General features: G+C 38.3%; 2 protein-coding genes across 2 annotated transcripts in view; one reads left to right on the top strand and one right to left on the bottom strand.

The window, feature by feature from the left end:
* Positions 1 to 25,817, bottom strand: part of OR8D4 (olfactory receptor family 8 subfamily D member 4) — a 94,506-nt gene that overhangs the window by 61,920 nt on the left and 6,769 nt on the right. The window lies entirely within an intron of this gene.
* Positions 18,528 to 21,128, top strand: OR6X1 (olfactory receptor family 6 subfamily X member 1). The gene has a single exon (XM_005580002.5). The coding sequence runs from the start codon at positions 18,659 to 18,661 to the stop codon at positions 19,595 to 19,597; it is 939 nt and encodes a 312-aa protein (XP_005580059.3). The 5' UTR covers positions 18,528 to 18,658; the 3' UTR covers positions 19,598 to 21,128.

Genomic DNA, 25,817 nt, shown 5'->3' with positions numbered 1-25,817 from the left:
AATGGGATCTCATCAAACTAAAGAGCTTCTGCACCACAAAAAAAACTACCATCAGAGTGAATAGGTAACCTATAGAATGGGAGAAAATTTTTGCAATCTACTCATCAGATGTTTACTTTCTTGAAAGCTCTCCAGTAGGATTGTAAAGGGGGCTTAAGATCCTGTGGAGCAGATTTTTACTGAACCAAAGAATGATTGCTTTTAGAGCCCATTATCATAACCCTCTGTTGGTCCAAGGTTGCAACCACATGGAATACTTGGCTTAAAAGATCTGTCTATCTATGTATTCAGTCATGAAGACTAATATGCAAATAGTTTAGCTGGAAAATGTTTGTGAAGAAAATGAATATTGAGTAGACTCTGCAGGTAGGAATGAAGCATGGCTTGATAAAGAGGAAAAACATTTCAAGCAGGGTGTATATCATGTACCATAGCTAAACAATGAAGTAAAAATAAATGTTTTATGTATAGGAAATTTTATATTAATAATGTTTAAACATTGCTCCTGAGGCTAAGAGAAGGAAAGAAGTTTATCTGTATGGAAAACCAAAATATGCCACCCAAAATATGCTTCTTTGGCCTATTCAGAGAAGCTGCAGACATACAAATAGCTCCAAACAGCTGTGCTTTCTTAGGGAAGATTTGCATCTGTAGAGAAAAGCTACATTAGTGAAGCAAACAACAGATGCAAACGAGCTTTCTCTGAGACTCCCTTATCTGCCTTATCCTGATCTAGAAAAGATTAGCTCATAGGAAAAGGAGACTGAGATCTGATACTTTAAAAGTCTGACAGAGAAACTTTCACCACAGGTTACCAGCTTATCTTTCTGAGAGCAGTTACCTATGAGGCCTCATCTGCGTAAGAAGACAGCCTTTGCTCACCATGCATTTCCTCCCCTGGCCCTCATATAGCCTGTCACCACCTCCTGCCAGAAGCTTCAAACCTCTATTCCTTTCTATATGGTATAAAAACGTCTGACATCTAGCCCGTTTTTGAGTCTCATGTTTTGTGTGGCTCCAATGCATACCTGCTTTTTCTCTTGTCGATCTGCCTATTTGTTTTATAGACTCAAATTATCAAAACTTCAGAGGGAAAGTTTGAACTTCCCTACCCCTGCTTACATCTTGATTCTCTAGGAAGCAAGAGCCAAATCCCAGTTTACTTACATATCTAATAAAATATTACATCAAAAATAGTGTATTTTGGAGTTGATCCTCAAAAATTTCCCCCCATTTTTAAAACGATTTGAAGTTTATGTTCTTATCACTTTTGGGTCCCTTTTTTACGTTCCTGGTTTTCTCTCCACTGTCATCAATTCCACTTGCCTATTTTTCTTAGCAAACAGGTAATATCTTCATTAATATGTTTGATCAGAACAACTTTGTTTCCCTATCCACTTGGATGTTTGCATTTCAAAGGTGAACTACCGAAGACTCAGAATAATCTAAGGCCAAACATAATCACTTTAGAATAGTGCATTTTCAAGTACATAACACAGGTGGAAGTGGGATAATTTTGGTCAAGAGATGGTATGGTTTGGCTGTGTCCGCACCCAAATCTCATCTTGAATTCCCCTGTGTTGTGGGTTGGACCCAGTGGGAGGTAATTGAAGCACGGGAGCAGGTCTTTCCTGTGCTGTTCTCGTGATAGTGAAAAAGTCTCATGAGATCTGATGGTTATTATAAAGGGGATTTTTCCTGCACAAACTTTCTTTGCCTGCTGCCATTCATATAAGACGTGACATGCTCCTCCTTGCCTTCCACCATGATTGTGAGGCTTTCCCAGCCACATGGAACTGTTAAGTTCAGTTAAGCCTCTTTATTTTTTTTTTTTTTTTCATAAATTGACCAGTCTTGGTATGTCTTTATCAGCAGCATGAAAACAGACTAATACAAGTGATTACCTTGCTATTGCTAAATTCCTACCACATACACATTTCATCATCTGACATCATGTAAGGCATTCCCTGGATATAATTTTGTAATAAGAAACAATGGTTCCCTTGGCCATGATAGCCTTGGATTCAGCCTCCTACCATTTACCCTGAGACTGACCAAGACTACTGAGCTTGTACCTAACTTATAGCACAAGCAAACTCAAAACAATAGAAAGTGATGATTCAGTACAAAAAAAAAATGAAGAGATTACTAAGTCTAACATTTACATATCATGGAATTAGAGTAGATTTTATTGGTACTCAGAAAATAATATTCCAGGCTGTGCACGGTGGCTCACATCTGTAATCCTAGCACCTTGAGAGGCCATGGCAGGAGAATCATTTGAGCTCAGGAGTTCAAGACCAGCCTGAGAAATAGAGTGAGACTTCATCTATTAAAAAAGAAAGAAAAGAAAAGAAAAAGAAAATAATACACCAAAATGAAGGCCTCAGAAGCAAAAGTTTTTTCTCTGAACCTCCTATTGTGTAGTACCATTCTTTCCCAAGGCCAGCCACAGAAACTAGAATTGCTCTTCCCTAAGGCAGGTAATAGAAACCAGAACCCCTTCTCCCCAAAGCCAGATATAACACCTAAAAATATTATTCCAATTTTCTTTCCAACTTGCTGTGTAAAAATTGACCATAAAAAAATTATCCAGGCCAGGCACAGCAGCTCACTCCTGTAATCCCAGCACTTTGGGAGGCCAAGGAGGGTGGAACACTGGAGGCCAGGAATTTGAGACCAGCCTGGCCAACATGGTGGAACCCCATTTCTACTAAAAATATAAAAATTCACCAGGCATGGTGGCACATGCCTATAATCCTAGCTACTTGGGAGACTGAAGAATAAGAATCTCTTGAACCTGGCAGTTGGAGGTTGCAGTGAGCTGCGATCACACCACTGCACTCTAGCCTGGGTGACAGAATGAGACTGTCTCAAAAAAAAAAAAAAAATTTATCTGACCTGCTTTGTTTGGCTGAGGTCATAAGACACCATTCCAGAGAGTGTCCTGCCCATCCCAGAAGGAAGAAATGCTGCTCAGAGGGACCATGAAGAATGTAGATGGACAGGCCTTGCTGGGTTTCCCCACTCAGTCTATTAGCATTAGATCAGACCACTTTTGTCCAGTCATTTCTACACAGTTCTGCATACTTGGTTGAACCTAAGCATAAAAATGGGTGATTTTGGTCTGGTAAAAATTTTGGTGATTTTGGGTATCTTATGCCTATAATTTTAGGACTTTGGGAGGCTGAAGCAGGAGGATTGCTTGAGCCTAGGAGATTGAGGCTGCAGTGAGCTGTGATTATGCCACTGAACTTCAGCATGGGTGGCAGAATGAGACCCTATCTCAATAAATAAATAAATAATAAATTCTTTATTTAAAAAATAAAAATAAATGAAAGCTCTTGTGTATACATTAACAAATGAGTATGCCTTTTCTCCCATTAATTTGCCTCTTGACAGTGACCTTCAGTAAAAGGCAAAGAGAAAGTTTGCCCTTGACCCCTACAATTTCTATCTTACAAAAATATTCACTTAGGACCTTGTTTACCTCACAAAGTGGTGAAATTAACCAGAGTTACATAAATTGGCAAATGAAGAATTAAAAGCACTGTACAAATGTGGGAACATATTTTCTAACTGGTGTGGATTTATGTGACTTCCCCTTTTTAATATATGTGTGATTGCTCATATTTACCTTATTTACATTCTCTGCCAGGCCCGAGGACACAGAGGTGGTTTGTGGTTATTTACAGGAGAAAGACTAAGAGAAACTTCAATTTGACAATAAACATAGCTGCAATGGAATAAATGTCTATGTCCAGTCAAAATTCATGTTGAAATCTGACCTCCAAGATGATGGTATTAGGAGGTAGAGTTTTTGGGAGGTGATTAGGCCATCAGGGTTCCATCCTCAAGATCCCAATCAGTGTCCTTATAAAAGACTTCAGAATATAGCTGACAATAATGTATTATATTGTTTCAAACAACTAGAAGGAGGATATTGAATGTTCCCAACACAAAGAAATGATAAAAATGCTTGAGATACTGGATGTGCTAATTATTCTGATCTGATCACTATATATTATATGTAGTGGAACATCACTATGTACCCCATGAATATGTACAATTATGATTTGTCAATAAAAAAAAAATTTTTTACAAAGAGAGAACTCAGCTAACTAGCCCCTCCCACCATGTAAGAACACAGTGAAATGACAGTGATCTATGAATCAGGAAGCCGGCCCTCACCAGACACTGCATCTGCCAGCTCTTTGATCTTGGAATTTCCAGATTGCAGAAATGTGAAAAATGTATTGTGTAGTTTATAAGCTATCCAGTTTACGGTATTCTGTTACAGCAGCCCAAACTGACTAAGACAATACCTTTTGAAAGAATGACAGATGGAACAACAGAAAATTTCAACCAATGAGAACAGGCCATAATATAGAATCCAAGGCAGGTGACACACAGGACTACAGAAATCAGCAATCAACATCCAGCAGATAATCAACCAGTAGGAAAGATTTCAGCTACCAGGGTGTTGTTGGATCAAACTCCAACTCTGGGAGGGGATCTAGGAGAAGCCCAGTAATTACATCTATAAATTTTGGTTGGTGAAAGTTTGACAAGTGAAGAAAAAAACTGGGCCTCAGGATCCAAGCAAGAAAATAATGTTAGAACTGACTGAGGCTAGAAATTGGACCACTTGATTTTAGGGGCTGTGTATCTTCTGCTGCAGGGCAGTTTCAGTCATGGGAATGAGGAGAAATGTGTCTGAACAGGATAATCTATCTATTCAAAGAGGCATGTGATATGTTTTGGCTCTGTGTTCCCACCCAAACCTCATCTTGAACTTTATCCCCACATGTAGAGGGAGGGACCTGATGGGAGGCAATTGGATCACGGGGGCAGTTTCCTCCATGCTGTTCTCATGATAGTAAGGGAGTTCTCATGAGATCTGATAGTTTAAAAGCCGTAGTTTCCCCTTATGCGCTCTCTCCCTCCTGCCAACTTGTGAAGAAGGTACCTGCTTCCCCTTCGCCTTCTGCCATGATTGTAAGTTTCCTGAGGCTTCCCCAGCCATGTGGAACTGTGAGTCAATTAAACCTCTTTGCTTTATAAATTGCCCAGTCTCAGGTATTTCTTTATAGCAGTGTGAGAATGGACTAATATAGCATGTAAAAGCCAGGAATACATTTGGGCCTGACATTTCCTTTGATGTCATAGTATCATTTTGTGCTTTCTTTTGTACTTTCTCCTATTCTATAAATGCTATTTGCTTAAATCCAAACTCTGCTTTCTGGGTTTAAATATGTCATTTACTAGTTTTATGACCTTGGTCAAGTTAATTTACTATTCTATATCTCAGTTTTCTCATCTATAAAAGTATAATAACAATAGTAACAGCTTCACAGTGCAGTCATAAAAATTACAAAGACTTAATATTTATTACAGCACTTAGAATAGCATCTGGCACACAGCAAGCACTACGCAAATATTTGTGTTGATTGCTTTCTTTATTATTATTATTACTACTTTGAGAAAATCGTATTTCCTCCTGACTTGGGTCAACGACAAATTTTACACCTGAATTTATAATCTCAGCTGAAACATTGCACTGCAGAAAATTAACACATTGGAATAATGCTCTAAATCTGTAAATGTAGTGATAATCTGACCAGACTTTTCAAAGGATACTGGGAAATTTCCCGACTGAGTTCTGATTCTATATATCATTTCTCTTTTCTGTACTTAATAAGTTTTTTCAGAATTCAGAAAATTAGCCAGTTAGTATGAAGCACCTGAGTTCTAAAATAAAAGATGGCATTTCACATTTGGAGTGTCAGGAAGAGCGTATTTTTACTCACCAATGGCTGCCCACTCTGAGAAAATCTAATACGAATTATTTTTCTGGTAGTCTATGGTTTAATCTTTTTGGTTTGTATGTGGATCCAGACATGTGGTGGCTAAAGCGTACATATTTGGGGAGACCATCTTTAGAGAAAATAAAAATAAATTCCAATACATGTTAGGTACAAAAATAAATATGTATTTTAAATGAGGGGGGAAATTACAACAAAATGCAATTTAAAAAGCTAAAATAAGCTATAAACATTGCTGAATAAAGATCATCCTCACTAATGCAGGTGAGCATTATCATCTAATTTGTTGAGAGCCTGAATAGAACAAAAAAGCAGAAGAAGAGTTAGTTTGTTGCTGCTTGAGCTGGCATACCCATCCACCTTCTCCCGCCCTTGGACATCGATGCTCCTGCTTCTTGGCCCTCTGGACTCAGACTGGCACCTACACCATCAGCTTCTTTGTTTCTCAAGCCTTCAGGATGGAAATGAATTACAAAGCCAGCTTTTCTGGTTCTCCAGCTTATAGACAGCAGATACTGGGACTTCTAGATCTGCATAATCATCATGTAAGCCACTTCATTCATATATATATTTATATATATGAACAGAACCAATATATATACATATTTGGTTCTGTTTCCCTGAGAACTCTGACTAATACGTCTTCCATTACCCACTGTTGAGGAAATACAATTTAAAATAAAATATCCCAGCCCACAAAACTTTTCCACAATGGTAGTAGAGAAATAAAACAATTTTATTATTGAATAAGCAATAAACCAAACTGTGATGCACATCACAAGCAATCTGCTAAAAGAGTTCAGAGACAGGAAAAAAATTTACTCTTTTCTATAGTCACACAGACATAACTCATTACTTACAGGTTTTCCAGATAAAGAATAAGAGGACTTGACAGCACCATCTGTCACACATAGTTCATCCTAGACTCACCTGGTAATTGGGGTGATCATCCATGTTACCTAATTGGCTTTATACAAAGGAAAAATAGACTTATCTTATCTTTATGACAGGAAGTAGTTCTACAACCTGAAGCAAGGTACCTCTGAAGTTAGGCTTCTACCTTCCCATAGAAACTGGGAGATAAGGAAACTATCTCCCTCGATGTTTACATTCCCAAGAGACAACCCCTAGGTCCTTGAGAAAGACATTTCTGGGTCATAAAGCTGGCCAAAAAAAAAAAAAAATCTCACTTCTAAAAAGATTTATACACATTTCAAAGAAAGAAAAAAGTTATAATTATGAATTTCCTAAAGTTAATGTTTTAAGAAGAGAGACAAGGGAGAAGTCGCTATCTTAATTTTTAACAATTAAGCATTTTACTTTTTATTTTTATTTGTCTATAGACCACATACTCCAGCATTTACGAGGACATATTGATATTGCTAGATACTTGCCAGTCCTGCTTCTGATCATGATGTCCAGATGAGTCAGCCTGATGAGCTATAAAGGTAGTCCTAAAATAATTCCTAGGGCTGTTTGATTCCCTAATGATGAAGTTCTTCCAATGGTTACCATGGTTTTCTTTTAGTCCCAGAACATACAAGCACTTCACAGGAGAATAGAAGGAAGATCCGTGGGTCAGGAGAGTGGACAAGCGCAGCCTCACACTGGACCTGGAACATCTCTGTCTCCTCTGAATTTAAGCCCAGGCTGCTAAACCACACCTACTGTATTAGTCTGTTCTTGCACTACTACAAAGAACTATCTGAGACTGTGTAATTTATAAACAAAAGAAGTCTAGTTGGCTCACGGTTCTGCAGGCAGTACAGGGAAGGCCTCAGGAAACTTACAATCATGGCGTAAGGAGAAGAGGAAGGAGGCACATCTTACGTGACCAGAGCAGGAGGAAGAGAGAGATGGGGGAGGTACTACACACACACACACACACACCTTTTTTTTTTTTTTGAGATGGAGTCTCGCTCTGTTGCCCAGACTGGAGTGCAGTGGCATGATCTCGGCTCACTGCAACCTCTGCCTCCTGAGTTCAAGTGATTCTCCTGCCTCAGCCTCCCGAGTAGCTGAGACTACAGGCATGCACCACCACGCCCAGCTAATTTTTGTATTTTTAGTAGAGATGGGGCTTCACCATATTTGTCAGGCTGGTCTCAAACTCCTGAGCTCAAGTGATCCATCTGTCTTGGCCTCCCAAAGTGCTGGGATTACAGTCATGAGCCGCCATGCCTGGCCAGTACTACCCACTTTTAAACAACCATATCTCATGAGAACTCACTCACTATCACAAGAACAGCACCAGGGAAGTCCACCCCCATGATTCAGTCACCTCCCACCAGGCCCCTCCTTCAACACTAAGAATTACAATTCAACATGAGATTTGAGTGGGGACACAGATCCAAACCATATCACCTACCTTACCAGATTTCTCACATATGATTTTTCTCTCAGCTTCCAGAGTGCTTCCCTGTAAGCCACTTCATTCAGGGACTACCTCAATGTCCAAATATGTTTATAAATGCTCTAATTATGAATGGGCTTTAAGTTATTTTCTGTTGAAACTCCTGGGCCTGAACTACATCAAAATATATGATCTAGCAATTGTATTTAAATATTCAAATATTACAAAATAGGTGAAAGTTAGCTCAATATTATGACAAAAGGATTATCTAATCAAAACGTATAAATGAGTTCAGTAGGGTGCTATAATTTTATTCTACACATTAAGTAGGATTCTCATTTAAACATGATACCTAATTGAGTATATTTTGGTCATTATTGGGGCTGGCTAGCCCAACAATAGCCCTTATACAAAAGAAAGAATAAGTTAACAAAAACTGAGATCCCCACTTCCAGGAATATAAAATAAAGAGAAGAAGATGAAGACAAAGGTAATAGGGTGAAATGTTATAAAAGAAAGAGAAAAGAGACCTCCAAAAAGGAGGTAGTCAGCAGTATGGACTATTATAGGTTGATAGAAATGAACACAAAAATCCCTTTGATTTTGAAAAACGAGAAGAAAATTTAAGTATGTTCTTAGGCATGTAGATTCAGTAAAATTATAAAATAAGAACCAAATCTCAGGGAACTAAAGATGGTCAAAGAAATAATATAAGAAATACATAAATTACATACTACCTAAGAAATTTTGCTTTAAAATAAATCCAAGACAGTTTGGATCAGAGTTTTGTTTTATTTGGTTTTTAAGGTAGAGAACCATACCTTCTTCAATAGGAAGAGAAAGGGGATAATTTGGTCAGAAGAAGAAAGGTGCAGTTTACATAAAAAAAAAAAAAAGACAATATTTGATTGAGAGTGTTCCAAGAGATGACAACAAAATAATATCAATAACACTAGCAATAAAACTCACACTAATAACTACACACATAACTAGAATATGTGATTCATCTTTAACTTCTGCTATAGGAAACTTCTCTAAGATCACCATCTTCTTCACTTCTCATGTTGCCTTCTTGGTTTTGAACTATCTCGAGTCTCTCCAATTCTGAATAAAACATCTTTTGGGGTCTACACTTTCAAATTTTTATTCTAATATTTTGGAAGAATTCACTAACCAGGTATAACAAAGTAATTCTAATGGACTAACCCTACTAACCCTCACACTATAAACACTTTTAAAAACTAGACAAAACATACGAAACAGCTGTTTTCATATATTGAACAACAAGAAGCCAAGGACAGTAATCCCTGAGAGAAGAAAAACAAGTTAGTTGAGCTTAAAGATAACCCAACCTCTCTACCTGGAAGTGTCTATTAGACAGTTGTTTGGAAGGAGGGCAAAGCCAAGCAGGGCACAGCATTTTCACTATTTGGAAGAGACAGGGTTGAGAATTCAAGGAAGCTGAAGCAGCTGAAATAAAGATAAAAAAGGGGACATCACTACAGATATTAATAGGATAGTAAGGGGACTATTATTAATGATCTAATGCCAATGAATTTGACAATTTAGATAAAGTGAACAAATTCTTTGAAAAGCAAAAATTATGAAAACAGATTCAGGAAGTAAAATATAATCTTCAGAAAACTTTGTCTATAAAGTTTTGTCTATTAAAAATAGAATTCTCAATTTGAAACTTTCCTACAAAGGACACTCCAGACCCTTAAGTTGTTTTATTCTGATTAATTTGTTCCAAATATTTAAGGAAGGAATAATATAATTCTTATACAAATTCCTGTGGAAAGAAAAGAAGAAGGGTCTGGGAAGAAACACTTCTCAATTCAAGAGAAAGATGATTTCTCAACCAGATAAAGAGCACCTACAGAAACTTTACAGCTAACATGTTTAATAGGCAAAGACTTAACCTGTTTCCTAATATTAGAAACAAGGCAAGCATTTCTGCACTCACTACTTCTATTCAACATGGTGTCTTTATTCACTGACATGACCGTATTAATAGAAAATCCTATGAGTAAATTTAACGAGATAGCAGGATAAAAGTCTTATGAAAAATGCTGTGGTTCTATGCTAGCACTAAATATTGACAACATATAGTAGCAACAAAATATTGGAGAATTAAATTTTTTGAAAATGTGATTTACATTAGCATAAAAAATAAAATACTGAAGGATAATTGATAAGGTTTGGCTCTGGGTCCCCACCCAAATCTCATCTCCAACTGTAATCCCCATAATCCCCATATGACAAGGGGATTGGATCATGGGGGATCCAATGGACCCGGGAAGAGGTAACTGGATCATGGGGGTGGTTTCCCCCATGCTGTTCTGGTGATAGTGAGGGAGGGCTCAAGAGATCTGATGATTTTATAAGTGTTTGGCAGGTCCTCCTGTGCTCTTTCTCTCCTGACACCTTGTGAAGAAGTTGCCTGCTTCCCCTTTGCCTTCTGCCATGGTTGTAAATTTCCTGAGGCCCCTCCAGCCATTCAGAACTTTGATTCAATTAAACCTCTTTTGTTTATACATTACCCAGTCTTAGGTATTTCTTTATAGCAGTGTGAAAACAGATTAATACAATAATTAACAAAATATTCAAAACTAGGAAACTGTAAAGCATTATTGGGAGAAATTAAAGAAATTAACATCGCAATGTCCCCATGATTGATTCAATAAAAATCCCATTTAAAATTTCAGCAGGTTTCTTTGTAGAAAATGACAAGCCATTTTCAATTTATATGGAAATGCATAGGAACAAAAATGACCAATACAATCCTGAAAAAGAACAAGTTAGAGAATTTACACTATTAATTTCAAGACTTACCAAGACATTGTGGTATTGAAACAAGAATAGATGATCAATGGAAGAAGGGTCTGAAAATATACTCATATACATATAATCAATTTATATTTTATAGAAGCATAAAGTCAATTCAAGAAGAAAAGGGATAATCTTTTACTAAATGGTACTACAACGATTAGTCAATAGAAAAAGTGAACTTCAATCACTACCTCATATCATATAAAAATTTACTCAAAATGGATCATACACTTAAATATCTAAAAGAAAACAGAAGAAAATCTTTGCAATTTTGGAGTATGCAAAGATTTCTTACATGGGATGCAAAAACATAAACCATAAAAACAAAAAATGATAACTTAGATTTAAAAATTAAAAACCTCTGTACATCAAAATATATTACAAAGAAAATCAATAGTAAGCCACTGACTAGGAGAAAATAATTTCCATTTTCATTTTTTATCTGATAAAGGACTTGTATCTACAATAAAGAACTTTCTCTTTTTTTTTTTTTTTTTCAGACGGAGCCTTGCTCTGTCGCCCAGGCTGGAGTGCAGTGGTGTGATCTCAGCTCACTGGAACCTCCGCCTCCTGGGTTCACACCATTCTCCCGCATCAGCCTCCCGAGTAGCTGGGACTACAGGTACTTGCCACCACACCTGGCTAATTTTTTTATATTTTTAGTAGAGACAGGGTTTCATCGTGTTAGCCAGGGTGGTCTCGATCTCCTGACCTTGTGATACACCCGCCTTGGCCTCCCAAAGTGCGTGAGCCACGGCGCTCAGCCAAGAACTTTTTTTAAAGAGACAGTCTCGCTCTGTTGCACAGGCTGAAGTGCAGTGGTACAACCACGGCTCACTGCAGCCTCAAACTTCTGGGCTCAAGCAATCCTCCTGCCTCAGCCTCCCAAGTTGCTAGGATGACAGGTGTGCACCACCATACCCAGCTACTTTTTAATATTTTGTAGTGACAATGTCTCACTATGTTGCCCAGGATGGTCTTGAACTCCTGGTCTCAAGCAATCCTCCACCTAAGCCTCCCAAAATGCTAGGATTACAGGTGCAAGCCCTGCCTTAGAATAAAGAAATTGTATGACAAAATAATAAAAAACAAAAATTATCTGATTTTAAATGGGTAAAATATTTAAATTAACTTCACAAAAATGATACAGAAGCTGTTAATAAACATATGAAAATGTGTTCAACATCACTGGTCATCAGGGAAATGCAAATTAAATTAAGAATGAGAAAATCCAACCCCTACTATCATATCTAATTTTTTTAAACTGACAACAGCAAATGTTGGTGAAAATGTGGAAAAACTAGAACTCTCACATAGTTGATGCGCCTGTGAAATGGTACCACCTCATTGTAAAACAGGTGGGCTGTTTCTCAGGAATTTCACTTTTAGTCATGTACCTAAAGTAAATAAAAATAGACACCCACAAAATATTCCTACATGAGTGTTCACCACAAATTTACGCATAGCAATAAAATCTAAAACAACCCAAATGCTCATTGACTAGCATATGAATGAATAAGATGTATATATTCATACAATGGAAACTCAGCACATTTTTTTTTTTTTTTTTTTTTTTGAGACAGAGTCTCACTCTGTTTCCTAGGCTGGAGAGCACTGGCATGATCATGACTCACTGCAGCTTCAACCTCTTGGGCTCAAGCAATCCTCCCACCTTGGCCTCCCAAGTAGCTGAGACTACAGGTACGTGCCACCATGCCCAGCTAATTTTTTATTCTTTGTGAAGACTCGGTTTCACCATGTTGCCTAGGCTGGTCTTGAACTTCTGGGCTCAAGTAATCCAACCCCCTAGGCCTCACAAAGAACTGGGATTATAGGCATGAGCCATGGCACCCTGAAACTCAGCACTTTAAAGGAATTAGCTTTTTATACTTAACAATGTGGATGAATCTCAAAAACATTTTGCTAAGTGAAAGCACCCTGACACAAAAGAATACACATACCTTATGATTCCATTTATATAAAAATCACACAATAGGTGACACTAATCTACAGACATAGAAATCAGACAGCGGTTGTTGGGGTGGGAGAGAGAGTACTGAGATAGAACTGCAAATGAGCACGAAATAACTTTTTCAGAGTGCTAAGAAAATTCTGTATCTTAATTGAAGTGATTACATGGGTGCATACATCTATCAAAACTCTTCAAACTGTATACTTAAAAATGAGTGTATTTTATTTCTACTTAAATTATCCTCATTAGAGTTGATTTTCAAGTTACAATTCCAACTCTTATGTTCCTGTTTTGCAGACAGCCTTCTCCAATCATTAGTTATACATGCAATATCCATGAACTCTCTATAGGACCCTCAATACTTTAGGCCCCTGTCTTTTCATTTATCCCCATAAGATAGTTCACAAGAAAATTGAATGCAATTTCTATTCTGTTCACTCTCACATTTCTGAATACATGGCCATTTTTATATTATTAACGAAACTGACTACCTTTGGTTCAATTCAGTTCATTAAAGCACCCCATTTATTTATTATTTATTGAGATGTCAATAATTTTCCCTCTTGGAGAACTGAGAAATCCAAGATCTAAAAACTTATAAAATTAAAAGGTTCTCAGACTTTGGTTAATTACCTCAGGAGTGCAGGAATGATTGGTACCAATTAGAATTTAGAAAACTACAAATTCTTCAGCTTGACTTATGAATAAACTTTTAGTGAGAGCTTCCCTGTCTCCTGGGACTCTCTGGAGCAAATCCATGGAGATTGATGTCTCACAGGAACCTGTGAAAGTGTCCCACGTTAACAAACTGTTATTTTCAGAGAAGGTATCCTGACCTGGCATGAACAGATGAATGAATCACTCTCAATACCATTCTCCGAAATGCTGAAGAAACCTTGTCATGTCATGAAAGCTTTATGAATAGAATTCAGTAATGCATAAGGACACTTGCATTAAAGTCTAGAAAAAGAGATTCATTTTCTATGCAGAAAAAAAGAGAAAACTTTTCTCTTCCAATTGTGCTGCCTTTATAATCCAACTCTCCTTTTCTGTCAGTCTACTGTGGACAAGGACATACCTTGAGGCTGGAAGTGTTTTCCTGGAAATCAGTAGTGCTGTAAGTATTGCTTTGTTACTGAGAAAGAGTACTATTTTGGAAAAAGCTTTGCTTTTCTCTAAAATGAATTGATATGGCTAGACTTGACCCCTTGAAGTCTTAAAGTAAATCCTAATAAATCAATTTTGGTATCATGCAGAAAAGTCATCACAATGACCTGGACTTGGATCTTCCTCAATGAAAAGTAGTCTTTATTCACCACATCTTACCTAGAACCATCAGTCCTTGAAATGAATTTCAAATTGGTTCTTAGCACAAGTCCCCTGAGTGATTAATCTTGGTTTATTTCTCTTTGTGAATCTTATTCTATATGTGCTTAATGTTTCTGTTTTAGAGTTCTAACCAATGGGCATATTCAAATTTATTCCATAATCAAAGTCTTGAAAATTGAAATTGGTCTTCATCAACAATTTTAAAACAAACAAATAAATAAACAAACAAGACTTGGAACATTTTGCTCTTATCCAGGGAAGAAAGTATGTTAATACATTTCTTCTTTTTGTCTTCTTCTAAAACTATAAAAAGTTTTAGAAAATGTGGGATTCTTTATTGCACCACAAAACTCAGAAAAAAATGACTCAATACAATTTCAAGCTATTGAGCATTAAATGAGTTAAGAAAGTTATCCGTACTCAGGCAGCCTGAAGAAGCTGGGAAAAGAACTAGAACACAGGAAAAACGAAACAAAATACCAGCATATCCCTGATTAGGGAAAGATGGAGCAGAAAGGTTTTCACGCAGCAAAACTCACATCAGAAAAAGCTGGAAGCAGCAGCAAACTTGGAGACAAATTATTTAGCAAACAGTTCCTGTCATGATATGACTTGAGCATCTGAAATACAGGAAACGGTGACATCTATAAACATGTGCATGTGTCAGTTTCCATAAACTTCTAGGTAACTGGGGATAGAGTATCAACAAGCTATCCATTTATATAATCATTTAGAAAATATATTTTGAGAGCTTATTTTGTGTCAAGCCCTATGCTTCAGCCCTGCAGATACTATTGCTGCCTGCAAGGGGCTTAGAGTCTATAGCAGAAGCTAAGCAAACAATGAACACAATTCTACAAAGTATTCAGGTATAGATATGCACAGGGCATTAGGAAAGTGTGTAGGAGCAGCACCTTAACTGGACTAGAGATGGTAAGTTAAGGAAGGCTTCCCATGGAGGTGGCTCCTGAACTTAAATTTAGAATTCAGACAAGACTTAGCCAAATAATGGAGAAAGTCAGGAAGAGTACTTCTGGTGAAGAGAACAGCGTGGGCAATGACTGGGAGGCAAGAAAGAAGAAGGCATAATTGGAGAACTAGAGCTGGAGTCAGCCAGCTGTTTCTGTAAAGGGCCAGAGAGTAAACATTTTAGACTTTGGGGGTCATATGGTCACTGTCACAATTATTAAACTTCACCATTATAGCACAAAAGCAGCCACAGGCAATAGGTAAACAGATGAGTGTGGCTATGTATTAGTGAAACTTTACAAAAACAGGGCTGTAGTTTGCTAACCTCTAAACCTGAGTAATTCAGTAAGTGTGGAGCATAGAAGAAGGAAGGCAGAAGGAAAAATGGTAAATGGCAGAAAATCATGCTGGAAAGGTAGGTAAGACAAGATCATCAGTGGTCTTAAATGTCATGCTGAGGAGTCTGGGATGTTAAATTCAAGGTTCTGAGGAGTGGCATAGTCAGAATTAGAATGGTCCCCCTTGCTACAGTTTGAACCATGGGTAGGAAAGAGCACAGCAAGTCAGGAGACAGGGAGTCCTGTTAGGAGGCTGTGTTCGAATCCTGATGGGAGATGACAGCATGATTTACCGGAGCCAAGGAGAGACGGAAAGAAGGACACACACTAGAGAATGAGTAAGAAGTAAAGTTAACAGGACCTGGTGACTTGGACCCTGGTGGATATGCATGAATCCATTTGACCCTATACATTGTGACTTTTTTAAAGGAAAAAAAAAAAAGTCTAGAGTGTAGGATTGAAATGTAACAGGCATATAGACGGCAGTGTTTAATCCAGTATCTTAGCTCTATAACTTTAGGTTCCTGGGGCTGCTTTCCCGTGTTTCTCTGAATATTGCTTTTACCTGCTAACTCGAGACATCCCCACCTCCCTCCACATCTCACAAAACTTCACATGTGCTCAAAACCCAGTCTATGCAGCTGTCAGGACAGCTACTGCCTGATTCCTCATTCCTGCCACTTCTACCTTCTCAGCATTCCTTCTGCTGAGGACCACTCCCCTTGCCAGGCACTGCCACTTTTGCTGGTATCATTTCTGCTGCCACTGCTGCTGCTATTCCTGGACCCTCATGCTACCAAACCAAGCCATGTTACTGACAAAAGCAGAGAGAGTATGTCTGTCCCCTGTATGTGCCCCACATGGTCACCTGGATACCACAGCAGTGCTGTCTGTGACCAGAATCTCAAAAGAGGTCATGCAGATACCACCTGCAGCCCCTTCCTCCATAAAGCTTAGATCCACATGTACATGTGTTACAGAGAATGGCTGACACCATACTTCACACACACACACACACACACACACACACACACACACACACACACTTGCAAACTCCCTGACTCAAGATTCTTTGCTCCAAAAGCTTCATGAATCTCTCATGTCAACTGTCCTAACTGTTAATTTATCATAAGTACCAGGACAAGTCTGACTCCCAGCTCCAGCTCAGGTGAAATTCTCTGCTCTGTTTCTGTGTCACAAAAACTGAATCCTTGTCTGGAATGCATTCCCCCTCTCTCCTTACTCCACTTTCTTTTCCTATTGAACTCTAGGACTCAGCTTAGGCCTCTCCTTGTTTAGAAAAACTTCCTTAACCCCTGCTAAAGATGGGTGAAGAGTCCCTTCTAAGTGTTTTTAAAACAATCTGTGCACAACTCTACACTTTCCCTCACTGAGTCATGTTCTAATTATTATACTATATATAGTATCTATCTATCTCTATCTATCTATCTAATCTATCTAATCTATCTATCTAATCTATCTATCTATCTGATAAGCTCTTTAATCTATCTATCTATCTATCTATCTATCTATCTATCTATCTATCTATCTATCTGATAAGCTCTTTAATTGCCTAGCAGGACTTGAAGCATAGTAAGCTCTCAACAAATGCTTGTGGAATTCATAGGTCTAATTCTCCAAATGGTAGAATGTGTAGCCCTTGGAAATATGATATTGAGCTATAGAGATTGCCACTCTTCTCTGCATGGGGAATGAAGATAATTCCATACCTATCCTATAGAAAGAGACCAGGTTCGCAGCCAGTTATATTGGCCATTAGTGCAAATTCAAATACTTCTCTGTCTCTCATCATTTTGTGGAAAGGCACTGGAGCTTGCGAGATTGTAGACAAAGAATCTTTTCCTTGTCTAGAAAAGAGGTGGGAGAAAATGGAAGTGTTTTTCTTCCCTAAGCAAGCCCTCAGAGAATTACAGTTATCTCACATGAGGGAAGAATGAAACAACCTATCAATGACCTGTAAGTTGCCTGTTTCATGCTAAGTTTCTCACGCACTTTGAAAATTGTGAAATTCATCTCACGGTAATTTATCTTACCCATTTCAAAGGAAACCCATATGGAAGACTAGCCTCAATAAGAAAGGAAGTAGTTTTACTATTTTCTGCTGAATTTTAGTAGAACAGAAAGGATGTTCTCAGCCTATGAATTTACATATACAAATAGAAATACTTTACTTGGTATAAAAAGACATTTAGTCACAAAAAAAGTTTTGACAAAAATGTACTTTTCAGAGTTCCCATTTTGTTATCCTTAGCATTTGCTAACCTTTCACTTTTGGAGATTAGAGTCTGCAGATCTTTATCCCATATACATTTATTAGGTGCTTCCATATAACAGGCTTTGACTCAGCTCGTTCTGAGATTTTGAATTTGAGTTGAATATATCTCTCTACTTCCTAAACAGTTTTATTCATTTAGTTTTAAATGTTATTTTTGATTCCTTTAACAAAGGAGTCTGAACTAGAATATGGAAGTGGATTTTTAGAAAAACACCTGTTCTGTTATCTTGTATCTCACCACTAATATAATAGCAATGATTTGAGGCTATTTCAATAAACACACTCACACCCACACACAATAATGGCTTCCTTAAATGTATCTGTAATATAATCAGTAACTCTTTTTCAGACTCTGAGAATAGGGATTAATTTCTTATGAACTCACAGCCATGTGTATGTACATATGTTGTTATACACACTATGCATTTAAAATAGTCATATGAATAATTGACAACAAGCAACCACATTTAACATGATTATTCTCAGAGTTGTATAAGGGTGAAAAAATACTTTGCATTCATCAAGTGTATTTAATACATTCAAAGTCCACTAGAAGCTGGTTTTGCTGACAAAAGAACCAGCCAAGTCATCAGTAAAGAAGGATTGGCCAGTGTGTATTTATATGTGGATGAGGGAGGACCTGACATAGTCAGAATCCTCCTTATTTTTTGTCCCAACTACAATCAACTGTGCTCTAAGATTCTCAGGAGCTTTCTTGCTTGTCTTTCTAGGGTATCAAGGGACATGAGAAATGGGACGGTAATCACAGAATTCATCCTCCTAGGCTTTCCTGTTATCCAAGGCCTACAAACACCTCTCTTTATAGCAATACTTCTCATCTACATATTAACCCTTACAGGCAATGGGCTTATTATTGCCATTGTGTGGGCTATGCCCAGGCTACAAATTCCAATGTACTTCTTCCTTTGTAATTTGTCTTTCCTAGAGATCTGGTACACCACCACAGTCATCCCCAAACTGCTAGAAACCTTTGTAGTGGCAAGAACGGTAATCTGCATTTCCTGCTGCCTGCTGCAGGCCTTCTTCCACTTCTTCCTGGGCACCACCGAGTTCTTGATCCTCACTATCATGTCTTTTGACTGCTACCTGGCCATCTGCAAGCCCCTTCGCTACCCCACCATCATGACCAGCAAACTCTGCCTGCAGCTGGCCCTGAGCTCCTGGGTGGTGGGCTTCACCACTGTCTTTTGTCAGATGATGCTGCTCATCCAGTTGCCGTTCTGTGGCAATAATGTTATCAATCATTTCTACTGTGATGTTGGACCCATTTTGAAAGCCGCCTGCATAGACACCAGCATTTTGGAACTCCTGGGTGTCCTGGCAACTGTCCTTGTGATCCCAGGGTCACTCCTCTTTAATATGATTTCTTATATCTACATTCTGTTCACAATCCTACGGATTCCTTCAGCCACGGGCCGTCAGAAGACCTTCTCTACCTGTGCCTCGCACCTGACCGTTGTCTCCCTGCTCTATGGGGCTGTTCTGTTCATGTACCTAAGACCCGCAGCACACTCCTCCTTTAAGATTAATAAGGTGGTGTCTGTGCTAAATACTATCCTCACCCCGCTTCTGAGTCCCTTTATTTATACCATTAGAAACAAGGAGGTGAAGGGAGCCTTAAGAAAGGCAATGACTTGCCCAAAGACTGGTCATGCAAAGTAAAACATGCAACACATCAAAATGAGCTTAATGCAGATAAAAACAATTAAAGTTAAGAGAGGATTTTGGAGAAGTTTGGTAAAACAGGCTCCCCCCAAATCCCAGAAGTTCTGATTAAATGCTATAGTAAGATAAAGATGCAAAAGCAAACCATCATGGTTAGGGTCTCCTATGAGAACTTGTTACATGTAAATGAACTAGGAGTTTTTCTTGAGAAGAAACAATGTAATTCTTCAACAAGGAAATCCCGGGATATCCTCAGATGCATGAAGTAGAACTCTGGACTTGTCAGTAGTAAACTGAAAGTAGAAACCACTAAGGTCAGAGACAAATGTCAACAACTTTAAAAATGTACCAGGAATCCTGTCTCCCTCTTTGTTTATGACCACCATCTTTTTTTATGACCACCATCTTTTTTTATGACCACCCTCTTTGCCTCATCTTCTTGTCAAAAATATAAAACATTCCACATCTCATTTTCTTAGTTCCTATCATCTTCATCATGAGAAGCACGCCTCAGACTTCTAATAATTCTAATGTTCCTTCCAAAATGTTTGAAATGAATCAGCTTTGTGTTTGATAATATCTCAATAAGGGGACTTCTATCTTGAAATAATACAAATTTTTAGATAAACTTAGAGACGTTCATCCTCAGATAACACCAAAACTTGAGAACATCTTATAAAAAGTTTCCATTTACAGTTCATGGATTACAGCAGTTCCTGGGCTCCAATATAAGTAGACCAAGTGCCTAGGAAGCTAGGAAAAGTCTCAGAGCCAATATATCTAAAAACGCTTTCCTACTGGAAAATGCAGCCCCAAGGTTACATGAAGCTCAGGGTTCACACGTAGGTTGTCACTGAAACCCCCAGGGTTCAGTCAGGTCCTGGTGCTTGCTGCACAGAACATCGATCACCGAGTCACTGAGCATTGCCAGGGAAGAAGGCTTTAACTGAATGCTGCAGCCAAGAAAAATGGGAGGTAAAGTCTCAAATCCATCTCCCCAAATGCCTAAAATTGGGAGGTTTTATATATAGTGGAAGGGAGGGAGAATAGGAATTAGAGAGGGGTAAGGAAGAAGAGTTGGTAAGGTGAGAAAACAGGAATTAGGGAGGGTAAGGAAGCCATCATGATGAATGAGGGGCCAGGCATCTTGTTGTCTGGATTGGTGATCTAGTGGGCTTCATTCAGTCTTTTGCCCAAGAGTCAGTTTCCTGAGGAAGGAACTCAGTTAAGACAAATGTAAGTTTCAGGTTTTAAGACAGAGTGTCAATTTCTGTGTTCATTTAAAAATCCATAAATATCTTTTGTGTGGGACAATTGGCCTGGTTTCAGGGTTAGTGTGCAAAGTCCCTCAAAGTAGGCTACAAACCTACTGATCAGACCTTGTCTTTAGGTAAGATATCTTTTTAGGCAATGATAATGCAGGTGATTCAGTTTGTGATAATGAGTATTAGATATGTCCCTTCCCAACAGTAAAGAAAAACTAGCATTAAAAGACCATTAAACTATGGTCAAAAAAAAAAAAAAAAAAGATGACTGCTGTAAACAAAAAATAAAATTCTAAGGGTCCCTCAATCATCTGAATGGACTCCTCCTCTTGGCCAGAGCACTCCAAAGTTAACCTGAAAGACTGGTTCAGATCATGACAGGAAGAAGGGGTCAGACATGCCTCATTATGCCCTCCTCCCTTTTGGAATTCAGGAAAAGCTGACCAGCATTTAACATCAACACAGACCTTAAGTCTGATAAGAAACATTTACAAATGTACAATCTATTCTCTCTGAAGCTTACTACCTGGAAGCTGCATTTGCATGATAAAACTGGTCTCCACAACCCCTTATCATAACCCAGACATTCCTTTCTATTGATAATAACTCTTTCAACCAATTGCCAATCAGAAAATTTTTAAATCTACCTATAACCTGGAAGCCCCCCGCCCCCTACTTCAAGTTATCCTGCTTTTCTGGATAGAAACAATGTATATCTTAAATGTATCTGACTGATGTCTCATGTCTCTCTAAAGTGTATAAATCCAAGCTGTGGCCCAACCACCTTGGGCACATGTTCTCAGGATCTCCTGAGGGCTGTGCCACAGGCCATGTTCACTTGTATTGGGGTCAGAATAAATCTCTTCCAATATTTTACAGAGTTTGACTCCTTTCATCAACACTGCACATTCCTTTTAATATTGAATTGAAAATTCAAAACAAAATGTAATGAGAAAAATATTATTATCTCAACTGCTGTACCTGATTTTCTCTTAGAGAGGGAACTGTCTTGGAGCTGTGCAGGAGAAATAGATCATTTGGCAGTAAAGGAAGGGAGAGAACCTAAGGACATCAATATTATCATGAGCTCTATCATCAAAGAATGGTTTAGAGTGCCCTGAATGAGAAAAAAAAAAAAGGTAACATTTAATATTTTCCAAAAAAGAAATGACAGAGAAAGGAAGAAAAAAGGAACCCAAAATGGAGCAAAGCAGAGGAGTCTGTGGGAAGAAGTCAGTGGAAATTCCCCAGAGTCAGGGCACCTAAAAAGCAGTTTAAGAATGGAGATGCCTAATGCTCGGTTTGAAGTCACATTTCTACAATGTTGATCTGTCTTGCCCTCAAACCTTCAGTAAAGTCTCCTATATTACCAAATGCCTGTATGAACAGAACATGCATGTCACATGCATTCATGTATGTGTGTGTTGTATGTGAGTCAAGGAGGAATAAAGTTTCATGTCTGGAATTATATAGTTTGGATTAGAAACAGCCCACAGAGAATATCACAGAGATGGCCACAGAATATGCAGAAATTTTAGGAAGCACTTCACATTTGCAGGGGCTTGGGCAAGTACTCAAGGTAACCTAAATCTAGAGGTATTGGAACATCTGGGCTATATTATTGCTTTTAAAAAGTTTTTAAAAATTTGCCTTCAAATCTCATAAATATTAGTTTTTCTGGGCCTAGCCTATGACCTTAAGGGTTTCATGTCTAATGGCAGACAAAGGGTAGGATAAAAACATTTTGGCAGATCCAAGAAAAGGGGGAAGGAGGGAAGAACAAGTGTGAGAATACCACGAGGCTTTAATTCATAAAACTTAAAATAGACAACATTTATTCATGCATGTTTATGTCTTACTGATATACTGATATCATATACCAAGCTATGTTCCTGGTACTGATTCTACCGGGAAAAAACGTGTGTGTGCACGTGTGTGTGGGGGGGTATTATAGTAGTCTGCAGGGGTATTAGTTCTAGGAGTTGGAAATGCTAGAGTTACAGAAGTCTATCCAACGGTGAAGCCTCCTGAACATCAAGAATGATATGAATTACAAGAAGACTTCCAGGGAACCATGCCTAAGATCTGACTTTCCCTCACCTACAAGGGAGGCAAAGACATGAAGGAGATTGTGGGCAGCCTCCAGTATCCAGAGAAGATAGAGTGCTGTTTTAAAGAAAAGGAGCCCTGGCCACAGAGACAAGACAGAACTTGAGACCTCACATTGTACCCTACTGTTTCTCAGGTCTCTAAAGCCAAAATGTCTTTCCTATTCTACTTTTCTCCAGCAGAGTAAGGAATTACAAAAAGATCCATTCAGACAATATCACGAACAACCTACCCAGATCCCTGGATATTATTTTTCTAGTATCAATAACTTTAATGACAAAGTTGAGCGCCTGGATAGACCTGAAACAAATCTTTAACAATTAACTTTAGAGATAATTTGTTTTATGAAAATGCACACACTTAAGTAAAGCAGTGTTTTCATGATGTCACAGGATATTCATAAACAGGACTCAGAATTCAAACTGGGTGGGGGGAATGCAGGGTTAGAAAAGGTTAAGTAGGTTCCTTCATTATTGAACTTCTGAGAATCCATAACACTAAGTTAGAGAAAATAATTTCCAAATCTCAAACATATGTGTATAAAAGTACCTCCTATATGATCTTGAACCCAACATAGCTTTATTCATCCCATCTTGGAATTCATTAAGACTTATGCCCATACAGAAACAGACACAGAGACCAATGGAACCGGTTAGAAAATCCAGAAATAAAGCCACACACCTACAACCATCTGATCTTCAACAAAGTTGACAAAAACAAGCAATGGGGAAAGGACTCCCTATTCAATAAATGATGCTGGGACAATTGGCTAGCCATATGCGGAAGTTTAAAACTGGATCCCTTCCTTTCACTATGCACAAAAATCAACTCAAGATGGAGTAAAGACTTAAATATAAAACCTAAAACTATAGAAACCCTAGAAGAAAACATAGGAAATACCATACTGGACATAGGTCCTGGCAAAGATTTCATGATGAAGACTCCAAAGGCAACTGCAGCAAAATAAAAATTGACAAGTGCGACCTAATTAAACTAAGGAGCTTCTGCACAGCTAAAGAAACTATCAACAGAGTAAACAGCCAATCTACAGAATGGGAGAAAATATAAGCAACTTAAACAATTCAACAAGCAAAAAACAAACAATTCCATTTAAAAATGGGCAAATGACATGAACAGACACTTCTCAAAAGAAGACATACACGTGACCAACAAATTCAAGGGAAAAAATGCCCAACATCACTAATCATTAAAGAAATACAAATCAAAACTACAGTGGGATATCATCTCATATCAGTCAGAATGCCTATTATTAAAAAGTAAAAGAGAAATAACAGATGCTGGCAAGGTTGCAGAGAAAGGGGAATGCATACACACCGCTGGTGGGAATGTAAATTAGTTCAGCTACTGTGGAAAGCAATTTGGAGACTTCTTGAATGTAAAACAGAATCGCTATTTGACCCAGCAATCCCATTACTGGGTATAAACGCAAAGGAATATAAATCATTCAACCATAAAGACACATGTACACATATGTTCACTGCAGCACTATTCCACAATAGCAAAGACATGGAATCAACCTAAATACCCCTCAATGATGAACTGGATAAAGAAAATGTGGTACATATATACCATGGAATACTATGTGGCCACAAAAAAGAATGACATCCTGTCTTCTGCAGCAAAATAGATGGAGCTGGAAGCCATTATTGTAAGCAAATTAACACAGGAACAGAAAACAAGATCCCACATGTTCTCACTTAAAAGTAGGAGCTAAACATTGAGTACACATGGACACCAAGGAGACAACAGACACTGGGGCCTACTTGAGGGTGGAGGGAGGGAGAAGAGTGAGAATCAAAAAACTACCTATTGGAAACTGTGCTCACTACCTGGGTGATGGGATCATTTGTGCATCAAATCTCAGTGACAAGCAATTTACCCCTATAACAAACCTGCACATGTACTCCCTCGACCCAAAATAAAAGTTGGAAGAAAAAAAAAAGACCTGTCCCATAATTATTGAAAACCAGAGCAATTGCCATTCCAAAATAATACTTTACAATCCTCTACTTAACCAATGATAGTCTTCAAGATCCTGCCTTATTGGAGCAAAACTTCCAGTTCTTATCCTAGATTTCATCTTTCCTCTTTTAACTCAGAAAGACTCACTCCCATCACATTGAATGATATAGCTCTCCCTTACATGTCAACTAATAAACTCAGCTTTGTTTTTCATTTCTAAGGATCTTCGCATGCATTATAAAAATTTCCTTAATCCAATCTGTCACTGATGGACATTTGGGTTGATTCCAAGTCTGTGCTATTGTGAATAGTGCTGCAATAAACATACGCGTGCATGTGTCTTTATAGCAGCATGATTTATAATCCTTTGGGTATATACCCAGTAATGGGATGGCTGGGTCATATGGTACATCTAGTTCTAGATCCTTGAGGAATCGCCATACTGTTTTCCATAATGGTTGAACTAGTTTACAATCCCACCAACAGTGTAAAAGTGTTCCTATTTCTCCACATCAAAAAGGATGAGTTTGTGTCCTTTGTAGGGACATGGATGCAGCTGGAAACCATCATTCTTAGCAAACTATCACAAGAACAGAAAACCAAACACCGCATGTTCTCACTCATAGGTGGGAACTGAACAATGAGATCACTCGGACTCAGGAAGGGGAACATCACACACCGGGGCCTATCATGGGGAGGGGGGAGGGGGGAAGGGGGAGGGGGGAGGGGGGAGGGATTGCATTGGGAGTTATACCTGATGTAAATGACGAGTTGATGGGTGCAGCACAGCAACAAGGCACAAGTATACATATGTAACAAACCTGCACGTTATGCACATGTACCCTACAACTTAAAGTATA

The sequence above is a fragment of the Macaca fascicularis genome, chromosome 14, assembly GCF_037993035.2.
Source record: "Macaca fascicularis isolate 582-1 chromosome 14, T2T-MFA8v1.1".
Taxonomy (NCBI): domain Eukaryota; kingdom Metazoa; phylum Chordata; class Mammalia; order Primates; family Cercopithecidae; genus Macaca; species Macaca fascicularis.
Note: the sequence above shows the minus strand (reverse complement) of the source record. Positions and strands in the feature narration are given on the sequence as shown.